General features: G+C 36.3%; 1 protein-coding gene across 1 annotated transcript in view; it reads right to left on the bottom strand.

Moving 5' to 3' along the window:
• The window catches only part of ANKFN1 (ankyrin repeat and fibronectin type III domain containing 1), a gene marked incomplete at its 3' end in the record, with an annotated part of 56,792 nt that overhangs the window by 35,388 nt on the left and 7,971 nt on the right, over nucleotides 1–13,433 (bottom strand). The window contains exons 3-5 of the mRNA XM_082775029.1: nucleotides 12,985–13,195; nucleotides 8,563–8,757; nucleotides 6,957–7,070 (exon numbers count right to left, since the gene is read on the bottom strand). Of these exons, the coding sequence (XP_082631155.1) occupies nucleotides 6,957–7,070; nucleotides 8,563–8,757; nucleotides 12,985–13,195 (520 nt within the window). The remainder of the gene's footprint in view (nucleotides 1–6,956; nucleotides 7,071–8,562; nucleotides 8,758–12,984; nucleotides 13,196–13,433) is intronic.

The following is a 13,433-nucleotide window of genomic DNA, read 5'->3' as shown; positions in this document are numbered from 1 at the left end:
CAGTAATTTAGAGATTTTTCACCTCTCCCTAGCACTGCAGCCAGGTGTCACAAGCAAAACTGTCTTGATTTGTAGATTTTTTACTTAATTTAATTTATTGCTAATTAATCTATTCACTAATTCAGATTGAGAAGAAAGAAAATATAAACAATTAAGCAATCACTTAAGCAAACACCCTTTCCCAGGCTCAATTTAAGCCAAATACTTATGCACCCCTTTCCTAGTATCAACTTCCCTTGCTTCCACCAGAGGGTTATACTCAGCAGTGGGGTTTTCCATCAGTTTCAGAGCTGTCTGGGCCAGCTGTGAGCAGCACCCTTCAGTTCCTGGCCTCCTCTGACACGCACGGCCTCCGGCTACCAACATCTGTCAATATATGCCTGACGCAGTACTCAGGCATGAATTAGTGAGTGCTCATGCGTGAGCTAATTGGGTGCTCAGATATGAGTTATTAGGGTGCTTGTGTGTGAGCCAGCTGGGCGCTCATTAGTAAATTAATTGGGTGCTCATGCATGAACTGATTGGGTGCTCATGCATTAATTGATTGGGTGTTCATGTATGAACTAATTGAGCACTCATGCATGAAAACAGTAAACCCTGCAATTTATGTTCAACACACAAGGTAAGAGCTTGAAGCAGATCCAAAGACCTGATTCCAACTTTACGTTTATTTATCAGTTCTGTGGGTCTGATCTAATCACTAGAGCAGTATCAAGTTCTGGTTGGAGAGGCAAAATGGCTTACTTTTAGACCCTTGTAAATGAACAAGAGAAGTCCATGATGGATCAGAGAAGACTTCAGACAAACTGGTTCCTAGTCACCTTGTGTTCCAGACCTGCCACACTACAGGAAATTCACCTCTTCTACGCCCTATGTATAAACTAGAAGCTCTAATGCTTAGCTATGTACAATTCATTGTTAAAATTACATATTAATGCCAGTAAGTCAAAGCAAATATAAAAAGCAAAGCAATGTCTAAAATTCAGCAACATCAAGGTATGAGCCTTTTTCTTAGACACCAAAGACAGACAAAACCAGAGTCTATATGTCTGGGTTTTCCCACAGCCATCCGTCTTGGGCTGCTGTTTAAAATCATTGTAAAACACAAAGCAGAAGGAAAGAATGACTGGACTGAGTAATTGCTGTCTGATCAACTACATTAGATAACTACACCATCACTTAGTAGCTAATCCAGGCTCAAAGGTGCTTTTAAATATACAGCAAACAATGTAAAGTTTAAGAACTATTTTTTAAGTTCAACACATGCTACAAACCTTAACAGGAGCTAGAAATAGAAAGGTTTGTTCTAACTTTTATACATTTTTATACTTGCTAAGCATAAAAATAGAAGTCAAATTGCACAGTCCTGTTAGCTACCAAAATGTAACGTGCAAATAAAGTGCCCAGGAGACCTAATAAAATGCCATAAATGAACTACTGTAAAAAATATCAGACCACACCTATTCAGCAGGATAAATTCAAATGTCTTACAAAGGAAAGTATTTTCTTTCCATTTTATGGAACAAGAACTGTTTCAGGGAAAGCAAGAAAGAGTTTCAGAATATACAATGAAACTTTGAATAATAAGTGAAAAAGGTTGCAAGATCAAGTTGAATGCAGAATGGTAGTCAATTCCACTATAAATTGGAACAGGATCAAGCAGTGATGTAGCATCTACTGTTCGAAGATGCATAGGTAATACTGTTAAAGCAACACATTTTTGTACCTAAGATTGCCTTCTGCAAGCATTCAGTTCCATAACCAAGGTTCTTCTGGAAATCAAACAAAGCAGAGGCTTGCTGTTTTTGCCTTTGATACTACTATGTGAACAGTTAGTTGCCACCAAAGTGAAAAAAAATATAGCTGGAGATTTTGTAAATATATGCACTTAAGTCTTTGTGTAAACTCTACCTACTAGACTAGCCAGATCTGTCTGGAGCCAAACCCACTGTGCAATACTGGATGGATCACTGCAGGAAGCCTGCTATGGAACAAACCCAAACTCGATCAAACATGGCAATTCAACTACTGATAAACAAATCAAATACACAATTATAAAGCGTACAATATATGAGTGTTTGTACATGCTTGCAGGGACAGAGACAGACACAAACTGACAAGATTATTTAGTTGTGAGAGTACTACTCTTGAATGTAAAACACGTAGAATCACACGAAAATCATAGACAGTTTTTGTAAAATCTTTGAGGTTTTACTCACCAAAATGTTCAATGAAAGACTTCCATTGACATAGTGAGATGTCAGTTAAAAATCTCAAATACTGACTTTTTTGAGCTACAGATCACATATCCTACAGGCCCAACCTGGCAAATTTTCTCATTTTATAATCTCAGTTGTTGGCCCTTAATGAAAGGTGGCTCATTTAATCCTTTGATTAAATTTCATTTGATTAAAGATTTCCAATGATACCACCAAATTCCCGGATAAAAGTGCTTGTCTATAACTGACATACAACATGTGGCCATCCTATAGCAAAATACTGAGGCTAATGCATTTCTAACTAGGACTGAACCAGCAATTTAAGGACAATTTAAGTTACTCTAAAGCAAAAAAAATCTGAAATGAACCACAATTGCCTTGGAGGAAAGGAGGCAGGAAGTGACTTTGTCAAAATTTAAGCAAGACATAACTCCCTCTTTCCTGATTTAAGCTGTCTGCCTCTTATTTTTTAGAAAAGTTACATTGACATAGAAAATAAAAAAATCTTCTCTCCATCCAACAGAAATCCTAGAAGGCAGCTGGGCAATCCAGACTAACATGAAATATTCTGCTAAAATAACAAACTAAATAAAAAGGTAACAAGGGCTAAAGCAGCCTAGACAGCTTAGCATCACTATCTGGAAAATAACTTGGCATCCAAGTCCACAGCTACATCCAAACAGAGAGAAGATCAGCTCTGTTTGCTACATCAAACATGTCTCAGATTTTTTTCTGTCTTCCTCTCTCTTCAAACATAAATAGTTCCAGGCTCTTAAATAAATTAGCTCAACTTTGGTTATACAAGCTGTTTCATTTTTCTCCAAAAGGGGATATAGATGTTTGTTTTAAAATGGTAAATAAAATATAAATGGAGATTTTCCATTGCATAGTGGTCCTTCCTAGTAGGTAATGTTCAGCACTGTGTCCATTTTTCTTTCTTATCCTATACTTGGGGATCAGACCACTACTATGACTATTTCTAATGGAAAACTCATGAAAAATAGTATGCAGTAAGACAAGGTTAACCTGTACTTATTGACTGTAAAAGAAAAATAAATACCAGGTTTAGAATATATAGAAAATAAGTGCAATAAAATTACTTATCATCATAAATTGTTCTTTTAATTAATCTTATTTTTCTATGTGTATGTGTTGTGTGGAACCTGTGAACCCTAGAAAGACAACCAGTCTTAGGAGTTCTACCAAGCACTTACTAGTCAGCTCAACAGCTCAAATGGAGATGTTTCTAGGAGTCAAGTAGCACCTAGGTGGATTATGTATTTGCTGTTTTGTTGTTGTTGTTGTTGTTTGTTTGTTTGATTGATTGTTTTTTTTTGTTGTTGTTGTTGGTTTTTTTTTGCATCAAGATGGTTACTGTAGCATACCTCTAGGGTAAAAACATATCATGCAGTAACAACACAACACTTTAAAAAAAACATTTTATAAAAAGATTCACCATAGCTTCAAATGGTGGTGTTATTTTTTATATTAACGTGGAACATTTTGATTGTGTTTACAAAAATGTAAAACTAAAGCAGGTCTTAAGTACTTCCATGATGGAATGTAAAGTTTGGCTTTAGGGCATGATTAACCAAGGGAATGGGTTTTTCTTCTTAGTATTACAGCGATGCTTCACATCCTTCCTAAAACTGGCTGGAGTGAGGTGTCTCTGGCTTTGAATCTTTCTGTAGCATGGAGTGGATTATTACTATTATTATTGATTTATGGTATGCCTGTCTGCTTCCAGCCTCAAAACACTTTACTAAGTTACAATATACATTGGAATTATTTCACATCAGCTACCACCACGTTGTAGCCTTCTCTGGAGGGAAACTGAAGGGAGCCATTAGGATGGTGCCTGCAACATTAAACAACAATCCAGGAGAGGAAGTAGAGAATACTCTGGCTCCTTAAAGCAATGGCTCAACAGAATGCAGCCACTGAACTGCCATCCAGCTGGGACACCAAAGTCAATACTCATTCACTGTGTGTGGTTAAAATTAAATCTTCTAATGAAGTGAGATGGTTTTAGTGGTTAGAGAGTGAGTGCAAAGTATTATTCTCCTGTATTATTATTTGTAAGTCATACAGCTAACAAGGGAAAAGATCACACACAGGAAAATAACAGACAGTTAGATAATGTTCCAGGCCTAATTTCTAAATGACATTTGAGCAAGTAAAGTTTGGAAAAATATGTTAGAAAAAAATACAGAAAAAAAAAAGGAATTGGCAGCTTCTCAGTGTTTTTAGGGAACTAAACTAAACTGAACAGAAGTGATGTCAGTTTTTATCCCCTATAATTCTGGTCCATAGAAAAGAACATTATTAGCTTCTGTTAACGAGCAGGTATTCCCTACACACTCCTACAAATGCTTCTGAATTTTTCTTTGCTTAGAAAAAGAAACGGTAAAGTATTGAGCAAAATAAAACCTAGCATTTTATTTTTGTCCCTTAATCATCAAAATGCATAGATGTTTGTTTGTTTATTTATTTATTTATTTATTTTGTATAGGAGATTTATACATGTGACTGAAAAGATCCTCAGACAATGTTATCAAGCTCTCCTTTCAGGGTAATTGTTAGCTGGTTCTAATCATTCCTACAAGAGATCATTTGAATGTTTCTTTTTATGACCCCTCAAACTAGCACACAGAATCTCACTCCATAATGTAATAAACAATTCTACAACCAGTGCTTAATTAATTCCCGAAAGTCATCAAAAGCAGCTATTAATGATGTTTCTTTTTATCTAACCATAAATATGTGAGTCTCTTGGGATAAAGTATTAAAAAAGAACATTCTGGCAGAACTAACTGTCAACTTGATAAAGCATAAAATGATCACCAGTGAGGGTAATTCAAAATATGACGGCAAGGCTACCTAGTCTGATTAGAAAGTTAGGTCAAGTTGGATTAAATTTCTCTTAATGTTGTGCTTATTAAGATGAGGACAGAACAGACATGGTGTGAAACAGAAAATCCAAATGAATAAGCAAGATAAAATACTACAACGTTTAGAAACTGGCTGTAGTATTCTGATTTAAAAATCAGTTCTATATGGGAATTTGCTTTATTGTGAAAATATCAACATTTATTGTAATGAGAATATGGACAGTGTTTCAGGGTTGTTTAAAACCTGCATATCACAAAGAGCAGGCTGATATTTTCAAGAGAACTTAAATGTTTCAGGAACACAAGTATCATTTTTACAAGTAAATCTGGCAGTAGTAAGCCCTTAAATGAAATTTAGTTTCCTGGCAACCCAACCCATTGTTGAAAATTAGATTTAAGCTCCTAAAGGGCTTTGATGTTTTTGCAAATCACACTTCCTGCAGCACTGCACAGCTGAATAGGTGTAATACAGTAATTTACCCTTCTATTGAGGCTATCAAGAATGGAATCACTTTGATGGTTTTAGTGATGTCTGGCATTTTGTTTGTTTTTGTTTTTTTCCCTTTGCACTATGAAAAAAATAATTCTGGGCATATCCAGTGATGACTGGTATCTGTGATTGGAAATAGGGAGAGAAGATTGAGAAGGCACATGCCTTTTCCAAAATAAACTCATGTACTCCTTTGTGTGCTTGTGCAGTGGAGTCTGTTTGGTAGCATGTTCCACCTTTGGAGGAACTCCATGAGCTGTTGGGCACTTGATGGACAGCAGTTTTCTGAACATCTCCTGTTGAAGCAATCGTTGTGACACCTACACACAGAAACATGAAATATAATGGTCTGGACCCAACCATTATGGTTCTTACTACGTGAATGGAAATCCAAGGTACAAATACCTATAACAATGAGGTTTTAGTTATTAATACAAAGGAACAGATACAACAGGAAACATTGAGAAACACAGTTGAAAATAATTTCAGACTCTTTCAAGCTCTGCACTCCCCTGGAGTATGCAAAGAAGGCCTCAGATCTTCAGGACAGTGCTTTCAGATCTCTTGACCTGTGGAAGGATGCAAGCTCCTACTGAAGATGAAGGCTGCTGGTTGCTGCATTTAATATCGAAGACCTTACTGTTCCAAATACTTTAGAAAACCTGCACTTCCTTTAAAGAGGAGTTTTTTAAATTTAAAATTTCTCGTTTTCATATTTGTTTCAATATTTGGTAAAACTTTTTTTAATATTGGGATTTTCTGTGAAAGAGAAATTCTGTTTTGCAACCATTTTCTATTCAACAGAGCTATTCAGATGAAAGCATTTTCCTATTCATTCCACTTTGCAACTAACTGGTGCCACCCCATATGTATTGCTCTTCCAAGAATGATGTGGCAGCCCTGGAATAGCTAATTAGTTGGGCTGTATGATGCCTCTGCCAGAAGTTTCAGCTTCCAGAGGCATTCCTTTACGCAATGGTGGTGTGGGTTTGGCATTTGCAAGGATACACACAGTTTCAGAAGCCCACAGGCACCAAAAGTTAGCCTGTGTTTTATAGCTGGCTCATCTCAATCCAGTCACTGAGCTGATGTCCTAACCACAGTAAGTCAAGTAAACTCCTTCAAAGCACTCAAGGAGAAAGCTTTTGGTTAATTTATTTTTCCTTTTTAATAAAACCTTGTCTTTGAGGATTTTTTTGGATTTTTTTTTTTTTTTTAAAAGAAAAATTCAACTACTACAGCTATTTATTGTGAAAATTATTAAATTCTAACATTTCTAGTGAAAACACCTTTCTCATTTGGCCCTCAAATTTTTGGATGTTGTTAAGGTAAATGAAAGATGTCTAAATCCAGTACCTTTATACTTGGTCACCACAGCTGAGTTGACACTCAGAGGTTCTTGGAAGGTGACAGTGAGTGATGTACTGCTTGTTACCATGAGACAGACATTGGTTGGCGCCTCAGGGGCTCCTGGGAGAGAAGAGAAAACATCAGCTCTTCAGCACAACAAATCCTATTCAAACAATGTTTCAGAGTCTTCAAAGAACCCACTGAAAATCACCCTGCAATTGTGAGCTTTGGGTTGTAGGTGTTTGTGTTGTAGGTGTTTGTGTTCTCTGCCTTTTGAGAATTTTAATTAGTGCTCCTGCTAACAATATGCTGCAGACACCATTTGTTTCTATCATGCTTTTTGGCTCCTTTCAGTTAAAAATATCTTCCTGCATATATGTAACCCAATAAAACAGATTCATGCTAATTATGTCAATGAAAAGCCCCTATAAATCTCTTGGGGTGGGTAGGAGGAGAGAGAAAGGACAAAACCACAAAGAGCTAATTAAACCTTTATGGTTTCACTAACAAACGCAAATATATTAAATAACAGAAAACATTTTTACATTATTGTGATGCAGAAATTGCAAATTCCACAAAAGTTTCAGTGCAGTAGTTCCAAAATACATTTGTCAGTTGAGACCTAACATTTTGGAGAAAAATAAAAAAGTTTAATTCACAGAATATCAATCAGACTCAATTCAGAAATCAAACAGAATGTCATTACTTACTGCTGGAGCCAATTTAAAAAAAATCATTATACTAACTTACAATACTGCTGCATTTTCTATATTTAATGTCTAATACAAGGAGCACTGCATCTCTCTAGAAGTAATCTTAAAATACAAAAAATTTTCTCAAATTTATTGTAAGTACACATATATAGAGATGGCTGCAAAAATGTTTATAGCAATGATTATATTTCATTTAATAGGATACGGCTAAAAGATCTAAATGTGAAACAGTTCAGCTATGTTTACTCCTTCCCATGGGCCCAAATTCACATTTATTTTGGGTAGACTCACTTGCAGAATGGTTTAAAGTGGCCCAATCTGTGACTACACTGATGAAATTTTGTATGTAGATGCCAACAAAAAAATTACATTTTCATGGTTTTATATGAAAAATAGTCCTTTAAAAAAGGTATTTACAACAACTCCATTATTTTAAAACAAAAATATTTTAAAAAATCAGAATAAAACAACAGCAAAAAAAGACTAATGTTCCTCTCCCTTTTTATCCACATTCATATATTTTTCTAATTGTCCTATTTTAAACTTTGATTACATGAAATGAAATCCAGAAGTAAATGTGAAGTGAAAGAAGCAGGACAGAATCATTAGATTCTGAACCAGGAGTTGTGGATCTCATCTCAACAGTTTTACATGGCCCACTCCCTTTAGGAGCTGTGTGCTTGCTACTCTCAGATATTTGTTCCTCTCTGGTCCTAACATCAATTTCTTTCTCATTCTGTGCAAGACTATTTAATTGCATATGCCTTAGTTTTCCCATCCTAACATCTACTTCACAGCAGTGCTATGAGAATCAGTTAGAGCACCCTTTTTCAACAAAGGCAGTGTTCTCAGTTGTAGAGTTCTTGTCCTGAACTTTGCAACTATTTTCTTCTACTTACTAGCATGCTCGTAGCCTGCCTTCATGCGCTTGTATAGCCTGTATCTCCATTCCCAAGCTTTTAGTTGCTTCTCTTTTTCCGTGTTGTCTGTACCAAGGCCTTCATTCATCACCTGTGCAGACAATTCAGTAACTCGCTGCTGGGCTTCCTGAACCAATGTACTCAGATGCATTGACCTGCTTTCCATGTCAACAACTACCAAGAAAAGGGAAAAATAAAAAATGGCTTGAGGGACTCACATGACAAAATTCTGGCCTTATGAATTCCAGCGTAACCTATGTAAGGTCAAATCTTTGAACACTATGCCTTCCAATAGATATTTTATCATCAGCTTGATTGGAGGTTGGTACTGGTTATTGATAAACACATACAATATATAAATCTCTACAAAAGAGATCTAATTGGAAAAGTTAAGAATGAGAATTTTATGCTTAAGGGCCGTGGCTGGGAAACAATGGTTCTCTTTCCAGGTTTTTCTTGTGCCTCAGTTTTGCCCATGTAATATCTAATTAGTCCTCTGACAGACTTGACAGATAGCGAGCAGTTTTACATGTGGAGATTGTTATTCACCAGTGCTCAGAATAATTTTAATTCAAAATTTAGCAGTCCAGATTGCCAGTATGAACTATTGTGTACTATATAAAGGTAAAAATGACAATCATATTGATTACAAAACAAAAAAGGTTTGATCTGAACCCAAGTCCACAAAACTGCCCTAAACCAGCCCCTTGATTATATAGAGAAATGTGATGAATCAAGCACTATTTTCAGAATTGCTCTTAGTCTGAAATTGTTTAAATCTATTTACAGATTAGAAAATAGGATTTGTAAAGCTACTTAATCTGAGAAGAAATGCAACAACTAATTTGATGTTCAATATGCAGGATATAATGTATAAAAGAAGGAATTCTGAAATCACAGAAAATAACTATTCTCTGGTGTCTGGTAATTTGCAGAAGAATCCTGAAATAGTTTTAATTTAAAAGACTTATTTATCCAAGACTCTTCTCTGGCACAAGTCACTACTCTTAGCAATAGTATGGTGTTGCTGTCTAGGGACAAGCAGGCTGTTAGTTTCCCGAAGGTTCTTGTAAGGAACAGCAGCAGTGTTGCACAGGCTGCACTGATCATTTACTTGCATAAGCCAACCAGTAACAGTTTCTGGAAACACCAAACTGTGCCATATAAGGGACTAAAACTCTGACTGGCTTTTGACATCAAAACACTCTAGACCAAACTTCTTGTTCAAAACAGGGCCAGCTACAAGGTCAGGCCAAGATACTAAGGGCATTACCCATTCTGGTCTTGAAAACTTCCTAGGACAGAGTCTTTACAACCCCTCTGGGCAACCTGTTCCACTGCTTTACTGTCCTTATGGTGAAAAAGGTGTTTGTTTTATCCGGTCTGAACCTCTCTTGCTTTAACTTTGCCCACTGTCTCATTACAATATCACAATTGAATTTTATCAGATCTAAGTATAATGCTACATATTAATGTGAAAAGTGCCATGGGATCTTTAAAACCACAGGAGGAGAGCAAAGAATTACTCAACACCTCTGACATCCGAAAGGTTGTTTTTGAAGAATGTTTGTTTCTTAGACTTTGCTTTCAGAAGCTGGCTTGTAGCCATCCTTCTTGAAGTTTGATCATTCTTCATATGGACATCAGAGACATATGGCCAGGCTTACTGGAATCTGCTGGTATTCTCTAAACTGCTGTTTACTGGGAGGCCAAAGGTGACGGGGTTTCCTGGCTTCATGCCTACAATAAGCATGCAACACATCTGATAGCACAACAGGACTGAGAAAGGAGATTTTATGTGCCAGAACTTCAGGTGATTGTGAATTGGCATTGGTTCAAGTTCTCACTGAGTATCTGTTCCTCTCTGATCGACAATTGTCAGGTCTTGGAAATGCGTCAGTTCAGCCACTGGAAATTTTAATCTTATTTATATTTAGGTTCACATGAATAAGACTAGCCATATATGATGAATAAGGATAACTGAAAAGTTTGATAACAGTAGACTTCAACAACAGCAAATGTTTTTCCTCCTCCCTGCTAAATTAATATTTTAAATGTTGTATTTTCTGATCCTACTTTAAGAGATTTTGGGTTCTTGTGAAGATTTACACAGTCTGAGTTCCATGTGGAAATGAAGATTATAGTTTTACATTCTATTGCTTTATCTGCTCTTCTGCCTATTGCAGGCAGCAGTCCAGGTGATACAGCTGGAAACTCTCTCTCCTTCAGATCCTCTTTTCTACAGCATTGAGTCTATAATGAGATTTCAGCTGGGTCACTGGTCACTGATGCCAGAGATTTCTCTATAGGAAGTTTTCAGTGTACACTTGCAATGGGGAATTTCTTTACCTTGCAGTCTCCAAGGTCTTCGTATTTGTGCTATGCAATCACTTAATCAGATTAAGAGATACTTGTGTCCTGTCCCAAAACTGGTGTGAGTCAGAATTTTACCTTGAAATCCCCCCTCCTACTCAGCCTGGAGAAGTCTTTCTCAATTGCTCACCACTCACTCACCAGAGAAATGAAAATGCTCCTACTAGGTGCTGAATCATGTTCTTGAAGGCCCGACATCATACAAACAGTATGGGTTTAATTCTAACAAGTTTGGTTAAATAGAAGAAGCAAAGCAGAAAGACTAGAGAAAATAAAGTGGCCACTGTCATTTTCACAAGAACAAAGTCATATACAAAGCTGCTCCAGACCTTTGTTTTGAGTGCTGAAAACAACTTTTTGCATTTTTCTCTTAAGTAGCAATCATAAATCATTAAAATAATAATAATAATAATAATTAATAATTAAAAAAAAAAAACACAACTAACAATCATTTGCTTTTTATTGAGAATACTTCAACCGTTATTTCAATCAGAAAAGCTAAAAATCAAGATAAGTGAAGTGGAAATTTGGTGGGTATATTTTGAAATGGAAATGAGGTGGTTATGTATTCATATTCTCTGTGTTCATAGGCATGTTTGCATTAATTACAGGAAATGAATACTAATTTATGATTGCCCCTGCTCGCCATCAGACTGCATTTATTTACAGATGAGGTCAATGAAAAATTAGTTTAGTCTTTTTTACTGCTGTTTAGAACACTCAAGACTGTGTTTTCCTCTAGATTTGTCATGGTTAATGAATGTTGCTTCAGCAGTCAATCATGTACTCTAAATGCTGTCACACTTTTTTTTAAAGCCTCAGTCATGAACCATGACAGAAAAATAAACAAATAAATATAAAGCTAAAAAACTCTTTTCACTGAGCAGCTACACTATGCAAAAATCTCCAGGGAAGGTTAAAGGAGGCCAGAATAAATGATAATATAAGTGCTGTGGACATAGAAAAGCAATAAAGGTGTACCAACACTGAGGGTCTGGCAAAAAAACTCAGCACACACACACACGCACACACACACACTCCAGTGAAAAAACTGGCAATGTTAGTAGCCTCAAGGTGCAATTTCCTGGAGCACTGAGATTGACATGCCAGCACTAAATGTTGTTAATTTAACTAACTTCAAATTAATGGCAGAGTCTGCAGTGGCCGAACCCCTCAAACACAGTCTCATTATAGCCTTGCTGGGAATGTCCTAAATATAGGCATTGACAGTTTGAAACAAATTCGCATACATTGGTGTATTTTTAGACATAAGTAAGGTGTCAGAGTTTGTGTCATGGTTTACGGTTGATTAATTGGGTTGGTAAGTCACCCTCCAGCCCACAAATCGTGCATAAAAATGCCCATGAAGGAATACAAAGGACAGTTCTATAACTACAATATGTAGTTATAAGCAACAATGGTATTCCAGTAATGCGTGAAGGCCTATTTTGTGCTTAGATATTCTTTGGTTCTGTAGAACTTTGAAGTCTCATTTGACTGCAATTTTAGTCCATTTGAAGAATAGGGATGAGGAGTTATGAGCAGGAATCTGAGGTAATGGAAATGTTAGATTTCAACACAATCATTCTCCTGAAGGCAGCATAACCAAGACCAAAATAATCAAAATAAACCACAGCCTAGATAACCCATAATCCTTTCATTTTTGATGACGATCTCCATTTTCATGCCATGATCTTGTATCACTCACTCACTCAGTACCAGTTTCTGTATTTTTAAAGATTTCTTCTCAGCATTGATATTAACTCAGCTGCCCCTCCATTCATTAGGTTATAAATTCAACCTGATTGATCAGTTGGTGTATCAAAAACAGCCTGCTTTGCACACATTCAACAAAGAGATATTTCTGCAGATGTCCTCCAGCACTGTAGTGCTATTGCTGGTATGATTATCTTCATGATAAAGCCAGTCAGATTTTGTGTGTAATGTGATTAATTTCCTAAAACAATAGCAAACCTAATCTCTTACAGGCAATTATCTAAACCAATTCAATATGTGTACTTTACTTACAGTGTGGGCTTTCCTTTGCCCCAATGTGTAGAAGAGTCCTAGCAATAGGGACGTTGTTTGTCAAAATGGCAATATCCAATGGAGTTAGTCCTTCACTGTTTGGTGTGTTCAGGTCCAGTTCCTCCAGTGTGTATTGATAAAGAAGAATCTGAACAGCATCCAGATCTTGCTGTTCTACGGCCTCAAACATAGCTTCATTGCACTGGAAATTCTGTGTACCAATAAAAATAAAAATAAAATCAGTAGAACTTTCCAAATGTCACTATTTTAAAAAATAGGGAAAATTTGAGTTTTGAAAGATTATTATAAAATATTGAACCTTCAGCCCCATCCTAGGTTCAGCTAGAAATATGGAAGTTGTTTACAATAAAACTGAACTTGCTCTGCCTCTGGAGTTGTGTACTTAAACTTGGTTCTTGGCTCTAGGAAGATTAAGACGAGATTCAAAC

Source organism: Aythya marila (genome assembly GCF_965140915.1).
Source record: "Aythya marila genome assembly, chromosome: 18".
In the NCBI taxonomy this organism is placed as follows: domain Eukaryota; kingdom Metazoa; phylum Chordata; class Aves; order Anseriformes; family Anatidae; genus Aythya; species Aythya marila.
Note: the sequence above shows the minus strand (reverse complement) of the source record. Positions and strands in the feature narration are given on the sequence as shown.